The following is a 25,620-nucleotide window of genomic DNA, read 5'->3' as shown; positions in this document are numbered from 1 at the left end:
CAGCTGCTTATTACTAAGAGTAAATCACGGAAAAAAGTGTGTGAGTTCACGGTATCCTGTAATCTTAAGGTGAGTTGGCAGCCTCCACTGGAACTGATAAAATCCAGTGGTGAATTACACGGATCCATGGCACTTCATTCCATGACACTGATGAGTCTAACCCATGTTGCAGTCTATTCAGTGGTAGCTAGAGCTGGCGTCCACAGGTATCACTGATCATGATCTACAGTGAAAGAACACAGCATATGTGAATTGTGAGCAACTGGGAAGTATTTTTATGTACATGCTGGAAATATCACGCGTGTAGTTGTGCTGCCCTCACATGTGTTGCAGTGCTTCCTTCATGCTTGTAATCATGACAAACTGTGCTGCATGTTGAGTTCACATATTTGGCAATAGATGCAAAACGTACACACTGTGAAGCTATATTTGAGTGGTACTGTAAGAGCTGAGACAAAGCAAACTGTATCCCTGTCTCAGCACCAGCGATGTAATAAATATAGTGATGATATACAGTAGCAGCCATTTTGGATAAACTGCCCAATTTCATACTACCACGCACACTGTATGAGATAAATCCATATGCAGCAATAGTTCTATGTAAGTAAAGATTGTACAGATAATATTGCAATATATAACATACCATTAAACTTTGTATCTGATTTGAAACACAATGCCTGAGGGTCAAGAGCCCAAGGGCAGATTATTTGGATAAACCTAATTCACCCAGCCATTGTTCTGGTAACCATTCATAAACATGTAAATTTTCATATGTATGATGACTTTAGCTATAACAAGTAGCTACTACATTGTGCAAAATGGGGTAATTTGTAGAAGTGACCATAGATCTATGCAAGAGTCAATATGCCACTGTGTTACACTATATAATTCGTAAATATGACAAAAAAACCTAGTTAATATAGTAGTGAAATCATGGATGCTACAAATAAAAATACATGTAAATGTTAATCAACCATTACTTGGGGAAGCCAGTCTCAAATCAGTTAAACCTGTCACCAATTAACGTATTTACCTGCTCATGGAGAGTTCAAAAATCTTTGTTTAGTTTCTGTAGCTTCAATGGTATTTGTGTCACCTTTATTTGTTTATGATGTAAACAAGATTGTCATCATTTCTGCAATAAACTGCCTATTATGCTCAAGTAACTACAAAACTAAATAACATACCTTCGTATCCATAGTGAACATTTTAAAGAAATGCAAACAGAAGTTACATACTGTATGACTGTGAATGTAAGTGCCTGTAGTTTATTTTCAGTGTAGGTTATGCAAAGCCATATACTCTCAATATCTGTAAAAAATGCCTGAGAATCCTTCTTATGTTTGGAATCCAAAGTATGGGGTGTTGTATTAGCATTTTGAAAGTGAGCAATGCAAATGGGTTGAAGCACACACATGTACTCAGGTGCATAGATGTTCTGTGTAAGGAATCTCAGCTTCAAAACTAATAGAACTAATCACAGCATTTGACCTAAATTGTATCACAAATTAAGGCTAGTTTAGCATACTTTCTTATTGACTTTTCTTTGAGACATATTGAATAGTATTCTTTTAAGTAGCAAACCCCCAATCTTCAATGTTATTCTCGTAGCCTTCTACAACAACCATTTCTGAAATGTGCATGGAACATTTTACATTTCCATTCTCTTCAAGTAGGGATTGCTTTTGCATACAAGTGCTAACTTCATGTAAATTCCTGGAATCCCTTTTAGTCACTGTATACAAATTGATTTCCTTGCTATACAGTCTAACACTATGAATCTAAAACTATACCTCCACAATAAGCTGAAAGATTATTAATCCTTATTTTGGACACTGTAGATAATGCTGAGAAAATAAAAAGAAATTCGCAAGTTGTACAAACTAGGCAGGTTTTTATTGAGACAGTCGCAAATATTTCACCTTTTGTGTTTAATGCATTCTACTGTAAAATTTGGCTTTCTCAAACATGTGGGATTCTTGCAAATCCAGTCACAAATGTGCAGAAGAGTACAGGGTTGGGGGTATATAATCACAGATTCTGTCTTCTATAATCATCATTTGTACTGTAGATAAAAAGAAATGTATACATTGAGAAGCTGGCTTATGGCTGGGTTTGGGGCTATACATGTACAACACAAAAAAGTAAATTACAGCCAAACTGAAAAAAGAGTGTGGCCTTATGTGTTTAAAGTGGTTGTTGAAGCTATGGTAACAGCCATTTCTTGCTTACCATCTTTTGTTTAAGACAAGTATTTTGAAGTTCTTTTTACAGCTAGCTATTTTGCATGGATACTAAAGCCAAGTAACAAAAGAATGGAGAAATAAAGATCCATTTGGTTATAATGTTATGGCTTTAGCTCAAGTTGCTTTCAAATTCCGTGTTTGACTTATGCAAATTGTATGCTATAGTTAAACTTGTTTATCAATATTTTTATAACTACATGCTCTTCCACAGTGTCATGTCTACCACACTTTGCTCCTGACAATGGGATGATTGACTGTAGTGGTTTACTGTTTCAAGACACATGTACCTTTTTATGTGATGATGGTTATGAGCTATGGGGTAGTGCTCTTACAACTTGCCAGAGCGATAGAACTTGGAGTGGTAATGGTACTGTGTGTATACAAGGTGTGTTTCTTTGGTGAATAGGACACACACTGAGGGGTATTGTATGATTATTACTTATTTGTCATACATGTAACTTGTTTTCAGTGTCAACATCATGGTAAGATCATTGCATATGACTGTGTGACACTTCACTGTCAGGAGACTAGGATTGGTATTGGTTTTTTTTTCATCCCTAACAACACCACAACTTATTGGTGTTGCTGGCTTGTAATCTAGTGTGGTAATGAAGTATTTGACATTACAACTTGAGCTGGAACTGAGACATTGGTATGAGTTGGCCCCAATGCGACATACAGGTTATCATCATCTGTAACATTGCTGACATTCAAAATTATGATTTGATTTCTTCTTCTAAAGCTGTGGAAGGGTTAGGGGGGGCTTCGATTTACTTTCACACACTATGCAAAAATTGATATAAAACACAAATGTGTGGCTTAATTGCTTTGATTGATCTTTGGGTCAAACAAAGAGCATATAATGGTGAATTCACATACCATGTTTGCTATGAATCTGATGAATATTCAGAGAGTTATATATGAATATTTATTCATGTAAAAGATAAAACTTCTGTCACGGCAATGGGATAAGCCAAGTATGGAAAGAACTTGAAACTTCGCATGTACAAAGACTGATCATCGTAACAGTGCCTTTTGATGGTTTGAAAAGCAATTAAGTTACAGCTACTAAGTTATAAAGTAAACACCAAACAAGTGTAAAATCGTAGGAGTGATAAAGAGTTATTTACAGCTTGGCTGTTTTGGATTAGATTTCATTTCTTTTTGTATTTGTATACCCCAAAGATAGGCCGGCTTTAGGGCTTTTTAACCTATTATTTTTTTCTTTACCACAGGAAGAAGAAAAGATGAAGCAGGGTGATTTCTTTGTAGCTGAACTGTCTACAAGGTGATCCTTCTAGCTGATCTCTCCACCAGATGACTTGTTTGTAGCTGAACTCTCTACAGGGTGATTTGTTAGCTGAACTCTCTACAAGGTAGCTGATCTGTCTACAGGGCGATTTGTTTGTAGCTGAATTCTCTACAGGGTGATTTGTTTGCAGCTGAACTCTCTACATGGTAGTTTCTTTGTAGCTGAATTCTCTATACAATGTAACTTCTTCTAGCTGAACTCTCTACAGGGTGACTTGTTTCTAGCTGATCTCTCTACAGGGTGACTTGTTTCTAGCTGAACTCTCTACAGGTAATTTGTTTGCAGCTGAACTCTCTTACATGGTGGTGTCTTTGTAGCTGAACTCTCTACAAGGTGACTTCTTCTAGCTGATCTATCTACAGGATGACTTATTTCTAACTGAACTCTCTTCAGGGTGATCTGTTCATAGCAGAAATTTCTACTGGGTGATTTGTTTGCAGCTGAACTCTCTACACGATGGTTTCTTTCTAACTGAACTCTCTACAAGGTAACTTCTTCAGCTGATCTCTCTAGAGGGCAATTTGTTTGTAGCTGAATTCTCTACGGGGTGATTTGTTTGCAACTGAACTCTTTACATGATGGTTTCTTTGTAGCTGAACTCTCTATTAGGTACCTTCTTCTAGCTGATCTGACTACAGGGTGACTTGTTTGTAGCTGAATTCCCTACAGAATAACTTGCAATGTAATATAATTGAGTAAATTATACGCAGCTGAATGCTTTATTGGGGTGACTGTTCTATTAGAGTATCTCGATCTTGCATTTGCTACACGTAGTTGCCTTTCGAATCATAACTCAGTGGTTTGTAATCCTATTCTTCTGTACTACTGCAAGGACTTTCTATGATGATTATTCCACCTACATACTGATTTTCAGCTCGTTGCTCTAAGCGGTTTGCCTGGTAGACACGAAAACTAATAGTTTTTTTATTCATAAAAATCGATCGCGTAATTTTGACACAGGTTGGGTTTTGTGTCATATCTCCATGATCTTTATCCTGATTCCTTTCAAACCACAAAAAGGCACTCCTACGATGGTTGCTCCATCTACAATCAATTTTCAACTGATTCCTCTAAGGGGCTTACCCTGTAGGCGTGACAGGCCTTCGACCTTATTTTACGCAAATAATCGGTCATAACTCTGTGAATGTTCATCGGATTCCTACCAAAGTTGGTATGGAGATCCGCCTTAATGAGCCCTTTAAGTGTGCCAAATTTCAGCCCAATCCGAGCACGCATTTGTGTTTCATGGCGAACTTTACAAAGTGTGTGAAATGAAGATGAAGAAAAAAAAATGAAGAAATTAAAATGAAATTTTGTTCGTTCGTATCTCGGAAATGACTGAAGCGATTTTCTTGAAATTTGGTATGTTGACTCCCTAACTGGGCGGCACGTCTCTAGCAAATTTGGTTTCAATCGAATTAGGGATCACAGAGCTACATAGGTGTGAAAATTTTGTTTTCTTTCTTCCTGTTAATATACTCACGGTGTGGCGCGCCGACTTCTTGGGCTGCACGACACACTACCGTGTGTCTTGATGTATAAATTCTAGTTTGAATCTGCTTACAAATTAAATAAAGATTTATAATTTCATAGAACATCAATAGAAGTAAAACATTCTATGTATGTTCTATTAGAAGTCCTCAAAAGTGCACTCTAGTAGAGTATTACAATATTATTACTAAAATATCAAAGTAAAGCATGCAATACAATACATCTGTCTTCAAAAATCATGAAGAATTGTGAGTAAAAGCAAACCCCTCAGTCAGCCATAGACTGGTTTAGGGACCTTATAAAGTACAGTGGAACCTCATTAATAGGGCCACCTGAAACCTCATTAATAGAGCCATCTGTGGGACCCGGCCCTATTACTGAAAACCTCATTAATGCAATCACAAAACAAAGAGCCTTATTATCGAGGTTTTCATCAACTGTCTAGTTGCTATGACAGCAATTTACAAGTGATCTAAACACACCATGTAGAGCAAACACTGTACCAATTATTCCAGCATTACTTGAGACATATTGGTTGGAGTATACTGCCAGAATAATGGGTACACAACTTTCATGATCAGTCATTAAAACATGCACTCAAGAGCAGCAACATTTGCAGTGATACATTGACTGCTTGCTCAGCTAGTCTCTTTGCTGAGGGAACATTGTATTAGTTTTACCAGTTTGGTCCTGTAGTATGTGGCCATTCTTGAGGTGGCCCTATTAATGAAATGTAAATAACTGTACAGTAGGAATCCAGTAGCACTTCTTCCCATCCCTGGTTGAGCTGCATGAACCTCCATAACACACGCACTACATATATTGAATGATTTATTATTCAACAATATAAATCAGAAGCATTAAATTCTTATTTACGATCCTAAAAAGTAGACTGTTCAGCTATGTAACTTCTGGTTGAGTCAAGCTGCAACTTCTTTGCAACTCTCTGCTTGATTGACTCCTGGGATTCTTACATGAGCCTTCACGGTTGTCCATATTATCACGTGACTTCTCACAACTTCCCCTTCCTTTTAAAGATGGTCCTTCATGGATATCTTCTTGAAAATCCTGTATTAATCTCACAAGCTTCTTCACTGTATGGCCTGACCTTGTCACGTACTGAGTTGGCTGTGAGTGTCCACTATATAATACATCATCAACTGTCACTCTACTTTTAGCTTGTGATTTTGGCTTCCTATAGTTTCTCTTTTCCTTAACTTCCCTGACTTGGTTCTGCCTTGCCCAAATGTTGATTACATTTAGATAGTCACTGCCTTGACACATTCATTGACTCACCAGTCTTGTCTCCTTGGACTTGTATGACAGCGTTGGTTGCTGAAAGTGAAACAATCACAAATGGTCCTTGAAAATATTTATCAAGTTTAAACTTACGTAGGTTGTACCATAAGCACCATCAGATCTCAAACCTTAAAATCACGTTACTTCTGGGAAGCCTCTAAATTCTTCTGGACAAGTGATTGAGCATACTTCAGTTCCATCTCTAACACAGCACCATAATCAGTCTATACCACAGGGAACCTTTCCACAGGAACGTGAGAATTCAGTACTGGTGGAAGATCAGGCTCTCTGCCATACATGTGGACTGATGCTTGTAGTAAAGAATTTGGTGATTTGTTAGAGCAGGAAGATAATGATCGCAGAAGGTATCCGATTGTTTAGGCTAGCAGACAAATTAATACAGCTGAATCCACCTACTGAATTAGAAGTTGCTGCACTCGTATATGCAGTTAAACACTTTGAAGTTTACCTATCAGGAAATAGTTTTACTGTTTACACAGATCACAAGTCACTGGTGAGTGCATTTATTTCCCATATGAAAAGTCAGCCAAAAACTTTACTTGCAAGATGGTATTTGATGATAACAAGATTTCTGCCCAAGATACAACTAGAGTGTAAGCCAGGATCAGTTTAATGTTAGTGCAGATGGCCTTTCTAGAGCTCCAATACCAACCAACGAAGGAGGAGTACTACAGATTTATGAAGGAGAGGAGTCGTTGTTCAGCTTGTTCGACAAGAACAAAGACAAGATCAAGAATTGGCACAGCTAATAAATTATTTGGAGAACAGGTTCTTACCTGATGATGTACAAGCTTCCAACCACATAATAGGTCAAGTTAAGAAGGGTATTATTTTGCTACGTGGGAGGAGAGATTCCTAATACACTTCAACTGGTGTACTCCTATAAGCAAAAGAACAGCTCCAAGCATTTTGTCCCAATTATGGCCACTATCTTTGCCAACATTTGTCCTATTAAAACGTTCTACAAGGCCGTTTACTTATTGGTTACCACCTGAAGTAGATAACTAAGTACTTCGCATTAGATGAGCTGTTTCCTGCAATACATTTGATAAAATTCTGGTGTCCTATCATGGATAATTCTACTGGAAACTCCATGACACCACACTAAATCCACGAGACACGGAACCACACTTTCTGCTTGATGATCAGACAAAGCATACACATCAGGCCTAAATAGCCTTGGAAAACTAAAGCATACTTTTCCACTGTCACTCAAATCAAGCTCCACAAAATCCATACCTAGGGATTCAAATGGACCTCCTACAGAAACACTTACTAAGAGTGGCTTACCCACCCTGAACAGAAGCACAACTTACACAAGACTCACACTTTTTCAGTACATCAGCATTCATACCTCTTCAATAAAAGTAGCATCCAATTCTCTTACTCATTTTCTTCACAGAAAAATGACCTGCAAAATTTGCATCATGGTGTTTATTTGATGTAATGGACTGGAACTACTGGAAAAAAGGTTTGTTCGAATGAGGTGGGTGGAAGAGTGGTGCTGAAACTAGCATACTCTTGACTGATTTGAAAGCTAACTCACAGTGACTATCTCACACACAAAAGATACTGAACCCCTTGTGTTCTTCTTGTCTTTCCTTGTCAATGTAGAAAGTGGCCTTGCTACCACTGCAAGGTTTGGTAAATGACGACAATAAAAGTTGACTAAACCAAGAAAACTCTTAACTACTTTACAACAATTGGTGTAGGAAACTCTTTCACAGCTTTCACCTTGTTATCATTTAGTCTCACTCCTTGTGGTGATAAGGTATGGCCCAAATAATTAATCACACTTTGAGCAAACGCACACTTCTGAGATTTAAGTCTTAAATCTGCTTCTTGTAAGCACTGTAAAACTTTTCCAACATGAATTAGATGGTCTTCAAATGACTTAGAATATAATCAAGGTACACAAAAAACAAAATTCCAATCACAATCCACTAAACAATTATTCATTTGAATGTAGTGGGTGCATTTGTCAACCCAAATGACATCCTTCTGTATTGGAATGGTTCCAAACGACATGTAAAAGCTGTCTTACCAGACGCCATCTTAATTGGTGATACCCTTTATTAGGTCTAAGATTTTCCCATTACAACGACCAACAGTGTCAATCAGATCGTCAATTTTTGGGATTGGGTCAGTCTGGAATAGTCTCCTTATTGGTTTCCCAAAAGTCCACACATGCATGTAGACATCCATCTTTTTTCTTTACTAAAACTAGCCCTGAGCTTCCTGAGGGTTCTATGCAACCAATATCCATTTAATGTTGTAACTCACTTTCAAGTTCATTACGTAGAGCATAAGGTAGCCTTCTTGGTGGAGACTTCAATGGTGTAGTATCACTCATGTCAATGGGTGTTCTACCAAGTCAGTTTCTCTAAGCTCCTTGTCTGTAGAAGCAAACACATCATGCCTGTGCTTCATCAAGTCAATTATGGCTACTCTCTGTTCAGGTGTACAATCCTTACCTAATATCCAATTGTGTCTCAAAGAGTTTCTCACGATCACTGTTGTCCTATATTGCATTCACCATAGCCACATCTCCAAACTTGCCAAATACTGTCATCCTCATCAACTAAAGTAACGGTATCTACACTTCCAACAACAGAAAAAACAATTGGCTCTGCAGCCCACCAGAATATTAAACATACTCTCACTAGTTTAGTAACCTTCCAAAAAGTCACACTGCTCTATACAGACTCATCAGAAGTTACTACTCTACTTGACTAGTTGCATCTGAATCATTGGCATCTCTCAGCTCCATTCAAGCAATTCTAGTCTGTTGTGGCCATAATCTCAGGATATGAAATAATATAATTCCCCTTACTACTGCTGATTCTGCATTCTTGTTTGACATCACTGGCTGTACCTTGTTGTTAACAATTCTATAACCCATGGCATTAGTACCAAGGATCAAACCACAATTCTGTAACTCACCTTTCCAAATTAGCTTTGAGGACTCTAGAATATAGCAGGGTACATATTGAGTAATATTAATACCTTCGATGGTGACTTGTAGTGATGTACTGTAGAGTCTGGTTGTTAGGTGTATACACCTAGTAAAAGTTCACAAAAAATATTGTGATTAATGTATAAATGTTACATGCATGCACCTAATAAATAAACCTTGTTGTGATTATTATAGATTCAGTTTCTGTGCACTGAATCCTATGTGTGGAGCATACTACAGAAGATTGCTTCACTTGGTAAATATAAGTAAAGGCATGTATGTCGTAAAATTTCATGCTATACACTATTAGCAAACCTCTAGCATTTCTTCTCTTGTATAGCTTCGTCTCATGTTTGAGCTTTGCGTTTGTCCACATGCGCTTATCAACTGTGATTAAGTACAAGAAATGGCTTTGTGCTAAACAGGTAATATGTGCTTAACATATATGTGTGCTAAACAACCAGACTCTACGGTAACACCATTAGCATCTAATGTGATTTTCCACCAACTCCCAATGGATGTCAATCTAATTGCAGGTTTGTCTGTCTACATTGTTCTATTGTCCAGTTATTCTTTTCTTAATGTGAGGTGGTAACTGTTGTCAGGCTAGAGAAACTTTGTACCCCACTGTCTAAAAAGGCCTCTTGTTTTAATTCCATCAACCACAATATCCATTTTGTACTGTAAGTTGGGCCCTTCATTGCCACTTGCATTGTCGCTACTTGTGTATCAAAATCTGCTACTGTTGTACATAGCCATAGTTCATCAACCTGATCTACACTATTGGACTCAGTTTCTTCTTAAGCTTCTGGACAGTCAACACCAACTTTAAAGAAGATTTGAATTTAGACTTTGTACAATTCTTTGCTATGTGCCCTGTTCTCTGACACCTATAACACCTGACACCTTTCATGGACATTTCAGACTGCTTCTTAGGCTTTGTTGGAACACTGGAATCAAGACACACGGTAGTGTGTCGTGCGGCCCAAGAAGCCGGTGCATAACACCCGTGAGTATATTGACAGGAAGAAAGAAAATGCAATTTTCGCACCTCCGTAGCTCTGTGCTTCCTTGATGAAACAAGACGATTTTTTCTGTGGACATGCCCTCCAACTGCAGCACTCCACATTCCAAATTTGAGCGAAATCGCTTCTCGCGTTCCCGAGATATGCGACTTTAAAAATTGGCTCAGTTTCTTCGTTTTTTCTTCTTATTTTTCTTTTTCTTGTCGCACACTTACAAAAACTGCTATAAAACTCGAACGCCATATCCGATTGCCTTGAAATTTGGCACACAGAAGGGGGGTATAAAGGCGCATCTCAGTACCAACTTTGGCTGGAATACGATAAACAGGCAAAGAGTTATGAGCGATTATTCACGAAAAATAACACTAATATGTTGTCACGCCTACAGGGTAAACCGCGTATGGAAAGAAGCTGAAAATCGGTGGGTTAATAGGTTAACTATTGAACCTCAAACCTTTTGTGGTTTGAAAGAAATCGAGCGAAAAACCAGGAAGATACAACGAAAAAACCAACAGTGTGTAACAATTACGCAATCGAGATCAGCTAATAAAAAAACGACTGCTTGCCACGCCTACCAGATAAACCGCTTGGGGTAATGCTTTGAAAATCGTTGTACAGATGGAGTAATCATCTTAGAAAGGCTCATCAATGGTGTAGAAGAATCAGACTTAAAGCCACGGAGTTATAACACGAAATCCAACTTGATGCAGCAAGTGCGAGATCGAGATACTCTAATAGAGCAGTCATCCTAATAGAGCAGTCACCCTGAAGAGAATTCAAGAGATCAGCTAGAAATAAGAAACCTGTATAGAGATCAGCTACACACAAGTCACCCTGTAGAGAGATCAGCTAGAAGAAGTTACCTTGTAGGGAGTTCATGCAACTATGGAAAGAGATAGTTCAGCTAGAAAAAATCAACTTGTAGAGTTCAGCTACAAAGAAACCACCATGTAGAGAGTTCAGCTACAAACAAATCGCCCTGTGGAGAGATCAATAGAAGAAGTTACCTAGCAGAGAGTTCAGCTACAAAGAAACCATCATGCAGAGAGTTCAGCTACAAACAAATCTCCCTGTAGAGAGATCACCTAGAAGAAGTTACCTTGTAGAGAGTTCAGCTTCAAACAAATCACCCTGTAGAAAGATCAGCTAGAAGAGGTCACCTTGTAGAGAGTTCAGTTACAAAAAAACCACCATGTAGAGAGCTCAGCTACAAACTAGTGACCTTGTAGAGACATCAGCTAGAAGAAGTTACCTTGTAGAGAGTTCAGCTACAAAGAAACCATTCTTTAAAGAGCTCAGCTGCAAACACGCATAAAATTTAGTAATGACAATTCAGGTGAATTTTGTGCCAAGACCAAGCGGCACCAAATTCACCTGAATTGTCATTATTAAAATTTTTACCATTAACCTACCATCACAGCCATTTCTTGGCCGCCACCTTGGATTTCACATCTTTTTTCACCATGGCCTTTTTGGGGGCCGCACCTTTTTTTTACAGCTTGGCTGTTTTTGATTAGATTTTAATATACAGTACGAAAAGATGGCCTAGTAGAAACCAATTGTAAATTTTTAGTTAAATTAATTTTGGTAACAATGCAGTGTGATCATCTTTTATCGTCTCAGTAGTATTGTTTATATTGCAAGCACACATGTACAACTAGCTGGATGTGATAATGTGAAGCATATAGAAAACGAATGTATAAAAGTGTCTATACTGTAAATGCTTTCTTGGCCAGATTTTGATATCATGTCTTTTGGTTCTAGTTACTCCATGAACATGTACTTTTGCTTTCTTTGGCCTCGCCTTTTTTTACAGCTGGGCTGTTTTTGGCACAGGATCTATATTACAGGCGAGGCTCATGCACATGCTTATCACCTAGTTAAAATTTACTATCAACATTATTGCAGCCATTTCATGGCCACCACTTTTAATTTCACAAGTTTTTCACCAAGAGTTTTGAAGGCAGCATACTTTTATACAGCTTAGCTGTTTTTCATAGATGGTACTTACTTGTGGCAATTATTCTCCCATTGTCTGAAGAAGAAAAGAAGTTTCCATGTGCAGTTGTATGCATGTGTGAAGACAATTTTTACTGAAACTTGTAGATAGAAAGCAGTCTTGGAACCATAAAGAAACATTGTAGAGTAGTGACTGATTTAACTTACTTGTTTCATGCTCTTACCCTTACGATACCCATTTTAATTGATTTTACCATTTTATTGTTTAGTAACAACTTGTGGTTCATAATAATTATGATAAGTACAACATGCCAGCAGAGTTTCTTAGTCCATACTGAACATTTAATTTCATGCATACGTACATGTATGTTTTATGTAATACCACAACACACCAATACTTCTTTGGATATGCAGTAACACCACTGTATACTGTTCTAAGAGGTCTGGTGGTTGAAATGGGTTGAGTTGGTAAATTTGATGTGTGCAGAAGACTGCTAATCCAGTTACATATTTATAATCATGGCCCAATGACTGGAATAAATAATTGCAAACTTAAACGATTGGTTAGTAAATGTTTTCTTAAGCTTTGATGCTCCCAAATACAGTCAATGTATGTTGTTGATTATTGTAATGTTATTATGTTGTAACATAGGTACTGATTACTACATTGGCTTCTTCAGGAACTATGGTGGTGGCCGGTTATCTGTTTTGTTGATAAATAATGAATTAGTACAAGTGCATTATTTTATTGTGGCTCCAGGAGTGGGATATTATCATAATGGTACTATCACTGGTAGAAATGAGATAATTGTAAATCTTCCTTCAAGTCTGCTAACTTTGTCATACAATGATCACAGTAAAGGAATATACATTGAAACTAGTAGTGACAAAGTGATTGTGATTGGTCAGAATGAGGATTCAACTACTAGTGATACATTTCTTTCACTACCAATTGTCAACACTTGTACTGCAGAATATATTTACTATGCAATGTCAGTTGTTAGGAGTACAACAGGATGGGGCAATAGTTATTACAGCTCAGTTCTAATAGTTGGTACCAGGAACAACACACTGACCAAGTTGACAGTCACACAACAGGTCACCATTAATATGGATGGCAACACTACTAGCCTTGTTCCTGGTAAACAGTACTTCCTCTTTATTAACAGGCTACAAACAATACTTCTTAAATCATTGAATGATTTATCATCTTCTGAAATTGTTACAAATTATCCAGTGTCCGTTTTCAGTGGTCATGAGTGTGGTAATGTACCATTACATAGTGGAGATTGTGATCACATGGTAGAACAAATACCACCAACTAGTGAATGGGGTACAATATTTTATGTTGTACCATTAGCCACCAGAAGATCCTATACTATTAAAGTATTAGCAGAACACAACTTTACTGTTGTGGATGTTTACTGCCATGATAACAAAACATCTTATACTCTTGGGAAAGGTGACTATTTTACGATCACTTTGTTCAATGACTATTGTACAATAAAATCAAACAATAGGATACTGGTAGTACAGTTTAGTCATGTATCATCTGATGATGGTGTTACTGGTGATTCAATGATGACCCTCATTCCTGCTACATTTCAGTATTCTGATAAGATTTATACCACCACCATCCGAAATCCTTTACAACGATACACACACTATGTTAACATCATAGTACTTGCACAGTATTATCAACCTTACATGATCAGTATATTAGCAGGAGGAGTGAACACATCACTAGACACGCAGCAATGGGCACCAATTGTAGTTAGCAATGTAACTGAAGCATATGCTACACAAGTTAGAGTATCAGAAGGCTTTACTGGAATTGTTCACTCCAATAGAGCAGCGTTAATGACAACAATTGTGTATGGATTTGCATACATTGAAAGTTATGGTCATCCAGGAGGAATTTATTATTCAATGCAAGGTACAGTATGTACGTACATGGTGTGCATGTTTGATTTTGTTTCATGTATGACTTCTAATTGTGATATATTGTCAATATGCAAATATCTAAAACTGAACACTGTCTGTTCATCTAACCATCTTTCTGTCACACTGCTTACTCACCAGTTCATGTGTGTATTGTCACATTTCATACTAAAAATGAAGCGCTTATCATTTAAATACTTTATGATTTTTATTGTTAACTTCCATCTGGTTATATTGTCTTCTATAGTGTATTGAAGGCCATGGTGTAGAGAAAAATTGACCTACCTACCTTCCTTAGAGAACTACAGGACAAACTATTCAAGTAGTAGAATGAGTACAGTTCCCAACATGCATGCGGCTCAAATGCAGCTGGTAGTATGGTTATTTGTGACTGAATTTGACAAAACTTGGCTTTGACTCACCAGGCTTTGTTAGTAGATATGGTGATTTTAAGTAATCATTGTGTAGTAACTTCACTGTGCCTAAAGATGTGAAAACAAAGTTTGTACTAATTATTCATTTGCAAAAAGTTTACATTTTGTAAATGTAATTACGGTGTGATTACTAAGTAATTACCATGTTTGTACTGTAATTTCATTTTGACCATAATCCATAATTATGCAAAAAAGTATTTTTTTCACCAGCCATATTTACAATATATTCATAGTTACCGATAGAGTATAATTCATAATTACACTTTGTAATTACACTACTACAGCGTAATTACAATTATGAAAAGTAAACGTTTTTGCAGCCTACTGTATTTATTAGCTATCACTGTGTGGGTGTATGCGTTTCTAATGCCAAAAAAACTCCCTATTTTTGACAGTTTTTTTCATGCTGATAATAATATCTAATCCAAAACAGCCAAGCTGTAAAAAAAGTGTGCGGCCCTCAGAAAGGCTATGGTGAAAAAAGATGTGAAATCTAAGGTGGCGGCCAAGAAATGGCTGTGATGGTAGGTTAATGGTAAAAATTTTAATAATGACAATTCAGGTAAATTTTGTGAAGCGGCACAAAAATTCACCTGAATTGTCGTTATTAAAATTTTTACCATTAACCTACCATCACAGCCATTTCTTGGCCGCCACCTTGGATTTCACATCTTTTTTCACCATAGCCTTTCTGAGGGCCGCACACTTTTTTTACAGCTTGGCTGTTTTGGATTAGATTTCATTTCTTTTCGTATTTGTATACCCCAAAGCCGGCCTATGGCCAGCTTTGGGACTTTTTTAACTTATGTTTTTTTCTTTACTACAGGAAGAAGAAAAGATGAAGTAGATGTACTTTAAATATTTTATCAGTAAATGTACAAATTATATATATGTGACCGGATTTGCGAAAAGGGGTCTTCCACACACATCCAATTTACGAACTTTGGCAGTTCATAATGTCAGATAGGAAAATAGTATTGCCTTGAAATTTGGACAGTGATGAGTAACAACATAGGTTAATACATGAACAAAATTTCAGGTTAGTATCTTCTTTGAGCACAAAGGTATGGTCATTCAAGTTCATAGAATTGGATGTGTGTGGAAGACCCTTTTTCGTAAATCCGGCCACATATAATACATATGTGACCGGATTTGCGAAAAGGGGCCTTCCACACATCCAATTTGCCAACTTTGACAATTGATAACTTCAGATTGGAAAGAGCTATTGCCTTGAAATTTGGGCAGTGGTGATTTCTTTGCAGCTGAACTCTCTACATGATGGTTTCTTTGTAGCTGAACTCTCTACAAGGTAATTTCTTCTAGCTGATCTCTCTACAGGGAGATTTGTTTGTAGCTGAACTATCTACAAGGTAACTTCTTCTAGCTGATCTCTCTACAGGGTGATTTGTTTGTAGCTGAATTCTGTACAGGTGATTTGTTTGCAGCTGAGCTCTTTACGGTTTCTTTGTAGCTGAACTCTCTACAAAGTAACTTCTTATAACTGATCTTTCTACAAGGTGATTTGTTTGTAGCTGAACTATCTACAAGGTAATTTCTTCTAGCTGATCTCTCTACAGGGTGATTTGTTTGTAGCTGAATTCTGTACAGGTGATTTGGTTACAGCTGAGCTCTTTACAGAATGGTTTCTTTGTAGCTGTACTCTCTACAAGGTAACTTTTCTAGCTGATGTCTCTACAAGGTGACTAGTTTGTAGCTGAACTCTCTACATGGTGGTTTCTTTGTAACTGAACTTTCTACAAGGTGACTTCTTCTAGCTGATCTTTCTACAGGGTGATTTGTTTGTAGCTTCACTCTATACAATGTAACTTCTTCTAGCTGATCTCTCTACAGGGAGATTTGTTTGTAGCTGAACTCTCTACAGGTGATCTGAATTCTGTACAGGTGATTTGTTTGCAGCTGAGCTCTTCACAGAATGGTTTCTTTGTAGCTGAACTCTCTAAAAGGTAACTTCTTCTAACTGATCTTTCTACAGGGTGATATGTTTGTAGCTGAACTATCTACAAGGTAATTTCTTCTAGCTGATCTCTCTACAGGGAGATTTGTTTGTAGCTGAACTCTCTACAAGGTAACTTTTCTAGCTGATGTCTCTACAAGGTGGCTAGTTTGTAGCTGAACTCTCTACATGGTGGTTTCTTTGTAACTGAACTTTCTACAAGGTGACTTCTTCTAGCTGATCTCTCTACAGGGAGATTTGTTTGAAGCTGAACTTTCTAAATGATGGTTTCTTTGTAGCTGAACTCTCTACAAGGTAACTTCTTCTAACTGATCTCTCTACAGGGTGATTTGTTTATAGCTGAATTCTGTACAGGTGATTTGTTTGCAGCTGAGCTCTTTACAGAATGGTTTCTTTGTAGCTGAACTCTCTAAAAGGTAACTTCTTCTAACTGATCTTTCTACAGGGCAATTTGTTTCTGGCAGAATTTTCTACAGGGTGATTTCTTTGCAGCTGAACTCTCTACATGGTGGTTTCTTTGTAGCTGAACTCTCTACAAGGTAATTTTTTCTAGCTGATCTCTCTACAGGGAGATCTGTTTGTAGCTGAACTATCTACAAGGTAACTTCTTCTAACTTATCTTTCTACAGGGCAATTTGCTTGTGGCAGAATTTTATACAGGGTGATTTCTTAGCAGCTGAACTCTCTACATGGTGGTTTCTTTGTAGCTGAACTCTCTACAAAGTAATTTCTTCTAGCTGATCTCTCTACAGGGTGATTTGTTTGTAGCTGAATTCTGTACAGGTGATTTGTTTGCAGCTGAGCTCTTCACAGAATGGTTTCTTTGTAGCTGAACTCTCTACAAGGTAACTTCTTCTAACTGATCTTTCTACAGGGCAATTTGTTCGTGGCAAAATTTTATACAGGGTGATTTCTTTGCAGCTGAACTAGGCACCGGCCGATTATGCCGGCATAATTTAAAGCATAATAGGTGGCCAAAAGCATCAAGCATAATGCCAGCATAATAGGGACGATGTTTGAAAAATTAATTAAATGCGCAATACGCGCGCCTGAAAGAAAGCAAATATTCACTGCCAATAGTATTATTAGTGCATTTTATAATCAAAAACACGTAATACAACTTATTAAACCGTTTCTTTGTTGGTTATTCACACTTTGCAGAAATAAGATCGAGATACTCTAATAGAGCAGTCACTTACTCTAATAGAGCAGTCACTTACTCTAATAGAGCAGTCAGGAAAGGCTGATATACTTTAATAAAACAGTCACTTTTAGAGCATAATTTTGATCTTAAAAGCATAATTTTGAGCATAATAGGCTTAATTTTTTAGCAATGCTCAAAAGCATAATAGGTAAAATTTCGGGCATAATAGGCCGGTGCCTAAGCTGAACTCTCTCTATGGTGGTTTCTTTATAGCTGAACTCTCTACAAGGTAACTTCTTCTAGCTGATCTCTCTACAGGGTGATTTGTTTGTAGCTGAATTCTGTACAGGTGATTTGTTTGCAGCTGAGCTCTAAACAGAATGGTTTCTTTGTTGCTGAACTCTCTACATGGTGGTTTCTTTGTAACTGAACTTTCTACAAGGTGACTTCTTCTAGCTGATCTTTCTACAGGGTGATTTGTTTGTAGCTGAACTCTCTACAAGATAACTTCTTCTAGCTGATCTCTCTACAGGGAGATTTGTTTGTAGCTGAACTCTCTACAGGTGATTTGTTTGAAGCTGAACTCTCTAAATGATGGTTTCTTTGTAGCTGAACTCTCTACTAGCAAACTTCTTCTAGCTGATCTCTCTACATGGTGATTGGTTTCTTTGTAGCTGAACTCTCTCAAGGTAACTTCTTCTAGCTGATATCTTTACAGCATCACTAGTTTGTAGCTGAATTCTCTACATGGTGGTTTCTGAACTCTCTACAAGGTAACTTTTTCTAGCTCATCTTTCTACAGGGTGATTTATTTGTAGCTGAATTCTGTACAGGTGATTTGTTTGCAGCTGAGCTCTTTAAAGAATGGTTTCTTTGTAGCTGAACTCTCTACAAGGTAACTTCTTCTAGCTGATGTCTCTACAGGGTGATTTGTTTGAAGCTGAACTCTCTACAAGGTAACTTCTTCTAGCTGATCTCTCTACAGGGAGATTTGTTTGTAGCTGAACTCTCTACATGATGGTTTCTTTGTAGCTGAACTCTCTACAAGGTAACTTCCTCTAACTGATCTCTCTACAGGGAGATTTGTTTGTAGCTGAACTCTCTACATGATGGTTTCTTTGTAGCTGAACTCTCTGCTAGGTAACTTCTTCTATTGATCTCTCCACAGGGCGATTTGTTTGTAGCTGAACTCTCTACATGGTGGTTTCTTTGTAGCTGAACTCTACAAGGTGATTTTTTCTAGCTGAACTATCCCTTTCCATAGTTGCATGAACTCCCTACAAGGTAACTTCTTCTAGCTGATCTCTCTACAGGGTGACTTGTGTGTAGCTGATCTCTATACAGGTTTCTTGTTTCTAGCTGATCTCTTGAATTCTCTTCAGGGTGACTGCTCTATTAGGATGACTGCTCTATTAGAGTATCTCGATCTTGCACTTGCTGCACCAAGTTGGATTTCGTGTTATAACTCCGTGGCTTTAAGTCTGATTCTTCTACACCATTGACGAGCCTTTCTAAGATGATTACTCCATCTGTACAACGATTTTCAAAGCATTACCCCAAGCGGTTTATCTGGTAGGCGTGGAAAGCAGTCTTTTTTTTATTAGCTAATCTCGATTGCGTAATTGTTACATACTGTTGGTTTTTTCGTTGTATCTTCCTGGTTTTTAGCTCGATTTGTTTCAAACCACAAAAGGTTTGAGATTCAATAGTTAACCTATTCACCCACCGATTTTCAGCTTCTTCCCATACGCGGTTTACCCTGTAGGCGTGACAACATATTGGTGTTATTTTTCGTGAATAATCGCTCATAACTCTTTGCCTGTTTATCGTATTCCAGCCAATGGTGGTACCAAGATGCGCCTTTATATCCCCCTTCTGTGTGCCAAATTTCAAGGCAATCGGATATGGCGTTCGAGTTTTATAGCAGTTTTTGTAAGTGTGTGACAAGAAAAAGAAAAATAAGAAGAAAAAAAACGAAGAAACTGAGCCAATTTTTGAAGTCGCATATCTCGGGAACGCGCGAAGCGATTTCGCTCAAATTTGGAATGTGGAGTGCTGCGGTTAGGGGACATGTCCACAGCAAAAATCGTCTTGTTTCATCAAGGAAGCACAGAGCTACGCATGTGCGAAAATTGCAGTTTCTTTCTTCCTGTCAATATACTCACGGGTGTTACGCGCCGGCTTCTTGGGCCGCACAACACATTACCGTGTGTCTTGATCACAGTTGGTTGTAATAGAGGTGGAGGGTGGGAGGGGGTGTTATAAAATGGAACAAAATGATGAGTGGTCCAATTTTGGACCCCTTTCCACCCAAATCACTTCCAAATGAAGGAGGACACAAATGGAAAGCTCTCCTACTTTCCCACTCGTTCACAGGGAAACTATGTCAGCAATATGGCACAGATCATTTTTCAGTACCAATCTGTTCATCACAGTGATGCCATCATGTTCAAATGGTGGATCTTAGGCCATTTCTTTTGCATTAATGGGACACAATGGCAAATGGGAACAGATCCACTGGCAGTGCTACTCCGTGGCAATGTATGAGTCACTTTTACTGCATTCCGTGCCCATCGACTAATAATATCCTATTGAGTGTGGTTAGTTTAAGCTCCGTACATTGTATTTAAATATTAATTATTGTATTTCAATATTATTGCAATTTTATCACATCAAAATATAATTTTGTGATCATTCTTTTCACATCTAGTTGTATAACCTGAAGCATCTTCAATACAAATCTCTCTCTCTCTTATAAAAAATTATTGTACGTAAGTTGTCAAGTTGCAAATACAAAGGAATGACCTGTTTTATGATACATAGTAAGTTGTCTACATAATCTAGAGTAGCTTGAGTGGCTGCCAGATTCTAGTTAGATAAGCATAGGTTAAATACAACTTGTGCACCACCTGAATGACTTATCACATATCTGCAAATGATTCTTGCATACAGTAACTGTATTCCTACATAATCCATGACGTTTTGTACCAATGAAACTTTCTCATCAACTAAGCAGAGTTACTGTACATTGTAGTGTAAACAAAAAATAACTTGTGGGTGTGTGGCACCTCTCCCATATGTGTTATGTCAACCATCACTGTGTTGACTGTCAGGGTGTTGAACATGTTGACTGTCACTGTGTTGACGACCATCACTGTTTGTGTTGTCAACTGTCACTGTTTGTGTTATCACTGTGTGTTATGTTGAATGTCACTGTGTGTTATCATTGTGTGTTATGTTGAATGTCACTGTGTGCGTTATGTCAGCCATCACTGTGTTGACTGACAGTGTGTTGATGACCACCAACCCTATAGTGAGTTCAGCTATGTACATACAATAGAAGTCACCCTGTAAAGATTTCAGCTACAAACAAGTCACCCAGTAAAGAGTTCGGCTACAAAAAGGTCACCTGGTAGAGCATACATCTACAAACAAGTCACCCAGTTGAGAGTTCAGTTACAAGCAAAGTCATCCTGTAGAGGGCCCAGCTACAAGTTATCCTGTGTGTTGTCTGTGTCAATCATCACTCAATGTCATGATGATGTATGTTGGCCATCACTGTCTGTTATGTGTACATTCAAATCTTGGTAGCCACTGACTTGTTTGTTGGAGCTGAATTCTCTACATGGTGGTGAATTCTTTTGTACTGAACTCTCTACAGGACGACTTGTTGTAGTTGAACTCTCTTGTTGTAGCTGAGCTCTCTACAGGGAGATACTTACACCAAGGTACTGTAGTATAAATGGAGCAAGTGCCAGAAGTATACTGTAGTGTGACAATGTTATAGCATATGTACACACTATTTCTAGTCAAGTACAGCTAGGCTTGCACCAACGTTCAAATGGACATAATTATACACCACACTATGAAGAGGTCTGCACTTTTCTTCATGTGATAAATGATAAAAATTGAGTTCCAAAGCCAGCCTATGACCATGCAGTCTTGAGATATGCAATTTTGAGAAAGAAATGATATCAGATTCTATACCAAAACAGCCAAGCTGTAAAAAAGGGTGCAACCTAAAACGGCCTAGGTGAAAAAGAACTACTGAGTGAAATGCAAGGTGGCAGCCTAAAATGGTTATGATTCTAAGTTAATGGGAAAAAATTAACAATGATGATGTAAGTGAATTTGGTGCCAAATACTAGCAAAACTCACAGAGTTGTGGCAATTATTCATGTAAAATAAGGTTGAATGTCTGTCACATCCACAGGGTAAACCTTCGGAGGAATGAGTTGACAGTTGCTATGTGGATGAAGTAACCATCGTAGGAGTGCCTTTTGTGGTTTGACAGAAATCAAGATAAAGATGATGGAGATATGACACAAATCCCGACCTGTGTCACAATTACGTGATCGAATTTTATGAATAAAAAATTATTAGTTTTCACACCTACCAGACAAACTGCTTAGAGCAATCGGTATGTAATTGGAACAATCATCATAGAAAGTCCTTGCAGTAGTACAGAAGAATCAGAGTACACACCACTTTCGAAAGCAAACTACATATAGCGATAGCAAGATAGAGATACTCTAATAGAACAGTCACCCTAACAGAGCATTCAGCTGCCTAATAGAACAGTCACCATGCAACCACAAATAAACCGCTCTAGTGATTCAGACCATTACAAATCACCCTGTAGGGAGATCAGCTTAAAACCAATTCACCCTGTAGAGAGTTCAACCACAAACAAACCACCTTGTACAGAGTTCAGCTATACACGTCACCCTGTAGAGAGTTCAACTAGAAACAAGTCACCCTGTAGAGAGATCAGCTAAAAGCAAATCACTCTGTAGAGAGTTCAGCTAGAAAAAACTCACCCTGTAGAGAGATCAGCTACAAACAAGTCACCCTGTAAAGAGTTCAGTTACAAACAAATTACTTGTAGAAAATTTAGCTACAAACAAATCACCCTGTAGATGGATCAGCTAGACACAAGTCACCCTGTCGAGAAATTAGCTTAAAATGATTTACCCTGCATACAGAGAGATCAGCTAGAATCAAGTCTCCATGTGGAGAGTTCAGCTAGAAACAAATCACCCTATTAGATCAGCTAGAACCAAGTCACCCTGTAGAGAGATCAGCTAGAAACAAATCACCCTGTAGAGAGTTCAGCTACAAACAGATCACCCTGTAGAGAGCTCAGCTACAAACAGATCACCATGTAGAGAGGTCAGCTAGAAACAAGTTATTCTGTAGAGTGATCAGTTAGAAGAAGCTGCTTTGTAGAGAGTTCAGCTACAAAAAACCACCCTGTAGAGAGTTCAACTACAGACAAATCACCCTGCAGCGAGTGTCAGATACAAACACGTCATGTAGCGAGTTCAGCTACAAACAGATCACCCTGTAGAGAATTCAGTTAGAAATAAATCACAATGTAGAGAGATTAGAGAGAAACAAGTCACCCTGTAGAGAGATCAGCTAGAAGAGTTAACTTTGTAGAGAGTTCAGCTACATAGAATCCACCCTGTAGACCCTGTAGAGATTTCAGCTAGATACAAGTCACCCTGTAGAGAGATCAGCTAGAAGAAGGCACCTTGTAGAGAGTTCAGCAGCTCAACTACAAACAAGTTACCCTATATAGAGATCAGCTAGAAACAAGTCACCCTGTAGAGAATTCAGCCTCAAACAAATCACCCTGTAGATATTTCAGCTACAAACAGATCACCCTGTAGAGATATCAGCTACAAACCAGTTACCTGTAGAGAATTCAGCTACAAAAACAAATCACCCTTTAAAGAGATCAGCCAGACAAAGTAACCCTGTAGAGAGATCAGCAAGAAACAAATTGAGTTCAACTACAAAGAAACCACCCTGTAGAAAGTTCAACTACTGTATAAACAAGTCACCCTGTAGAGAGATCAGCTAGAAACAAATCACTCCGTAGAAAGATCAGCTACAAACAAATCACCCTGTAGAGAGATCAGCTAGAAACAAATCACTCCGTAGAAAGATCAGCTACAAACAAATCACCTTGTAGAGAGTTCAGCTACAAACAAAATCACCCTTTAGAGTTCAGTTACAAACAAATCACCCACCCTGTAGAAACTTCATCTGCAAACAAATCACCCTGTCATGAGTTCAACTATAAACAGATAACCCTGTGGAGGTTCAGCTACATTTCAAGTCACCCATGCAGTAGAGAGATCAGCTGCAAACAAGTGAATAATTGGTACATAATGAATATATGTATTATATTTACTGATAAAATTAGAAATAGTTAAAGTATTAAAAATCTGCTTTATCTTTTTCTTCTTCCTGTGGTAAAGAAAAAATAGGTTTAAAAGAACCCCAAAACTGCCCTATGGCCGGCTTTGGGGTATACAAATACAAAAAGAAGTGATATCTAATCCAAAATAGCCAAGCTGTAAAAAAAGTGAGGCCCTCAAAAAAGTTATGGTGAAAAAAGATGTGAAATCCAAGGTGGTGGCCAAGAAATGGCTGTGATGGTAGGTTAGTGGTAAAAAATTTAATAACAACAATTCAGGTGAATATGGTGCCATTTACAGCTTGGCTGTTTTGGATCAGATTTTAATTAAAACATGCAATAACTGTACCAAAAATACAGCAAAACATGAACACACTACACAATATTACTGCATTAATTTTCATGATGAGCCACTACTCTGTCGTAGTGTACAAAATAGCTATTACCTGGTTTACATATACATACATTATACATTGCATATATTATCATGCTTTTTACAGCTCCTTTGGTCACTATAATGAGTAATCCAGCTGGCACACCAGTTAGTGGTTCTACTAACACATTTGACTATCCCATATTGAGTAGTGTCACTCTGATATGTATGGTGACATCACGTAATGGGCCATCGTTTACAGTGACCAACTATCAGTGGAACACTACAGGATGTTACACTCATCCTAGTAGTAACAGTGGTAATCCAACGTGTTTTCCTACTGGCCAGACTTCACAAAGTGTAACTGGTGATGACCTTACTGCAGAGGATGCTGGTACTATCACTTGTGCTGTAACCATTGGTGGTGTTAACTATACCAGTGGACCACTAACACTTCGTATATCAGGTACATGCATATGTACTTTGTACTAAGACTTTACTAACTAATTTAATTGATCATTTAGTGTTTATGTATAATGCTTTTTATGCATGTTTGTCGCACAGTATGATAGTACTGTATAGTGGAGATCTCCTGCGGTGACTGCCACAATGCTGCTACTAAAACAGTATCATAAAAATATTTTGCATGTCTTCATGGATAGGCTTGCATTGATTATGCTGGCATCATACAGTACTATAGTAACTGTATAGTAGGGACCACAAAGGAGTAGGCATGGCCCACAAAATAATATCACCCAAAAAAACAGCCTCAATTTCCCTTGATGATAATGAGGCAGTATGGGTTAGGTAAAACTAAGCCCAAACAAGCTTTCAGATCAACTCGAAACACTTTCAACAAGTTGCTACGGAATTATAAAGATAATTTATTAACGGAATTTTCTGCTGACTGACTGACTGAGTAAGTAAGTAACTGACTGACTGACTGACTGATGTTTTCAGACAAGCGTAACTTGATAATGGCTAAGGCTATAGGCTTGATTTTTTCACTGTTCGACATCACTTCCTCCCAACAGGTGCCTTTTGGCTTACCGCAGTACATACAATTCATTCTTCATGGACTTACCAGTGTCCTCCTTTGTCTCCCATTCACCTTTGCTGACAGCGAAAAGTGTTGATTTGGCAATAGCACATGATGGCTTCCCTTCGTAATGGAAATCGTCTGTATTTTTCATAGGGGCTATTTTGATAGCAGGGGTGCTTTTCAAACAGTTCTTG

General features: G+C 37.9%; 1 protein-coding gene across 1 annotated transcript in view; it reads left to right on the top strand.

Annotated features, from left to right (window-relative positions):
* The window catches only part of LOC136256838 (uncharacterized), a 173,569-nt gene that overhangs the window by 57,776 nt on the left and 90,173 nt on the right, over nt 1-25,620 (top strand). The window contains exons 5-7 of the mRNA XM_066049883.1: nt 2,458-2,631; nt 12,962-14,245; nt 24,512-24,850. Of these exons, the coding sequence (XP_065905955.1) occupies nt 2,458-2,631; nt 12,962-14,245; nt 24,512-24,850 (1,797 nt within the window). The remainder of the gene's footprint in view (nt 1-2,457; nt 2,632-12,961; nt 14,246-24,511; nt 24,851-25,620) is intronic.

Source organism: Dysidea avara, chromosome 5 (assembly GCF_963678975.1).
Source record: "Dysidea avara chromosome 5, odDysAvar1.4, whole genome shotgun sequence".
Taxonomy (NCBI): Eukaryota; Metazoa; Porifera; class Demospongiae; order Dictyoceratida; family Dysideidae; genus Dysidea; species Dysidea avara.
This window is presented reverse-complemented; position numbering and strand designations above follow the sequence as displayed.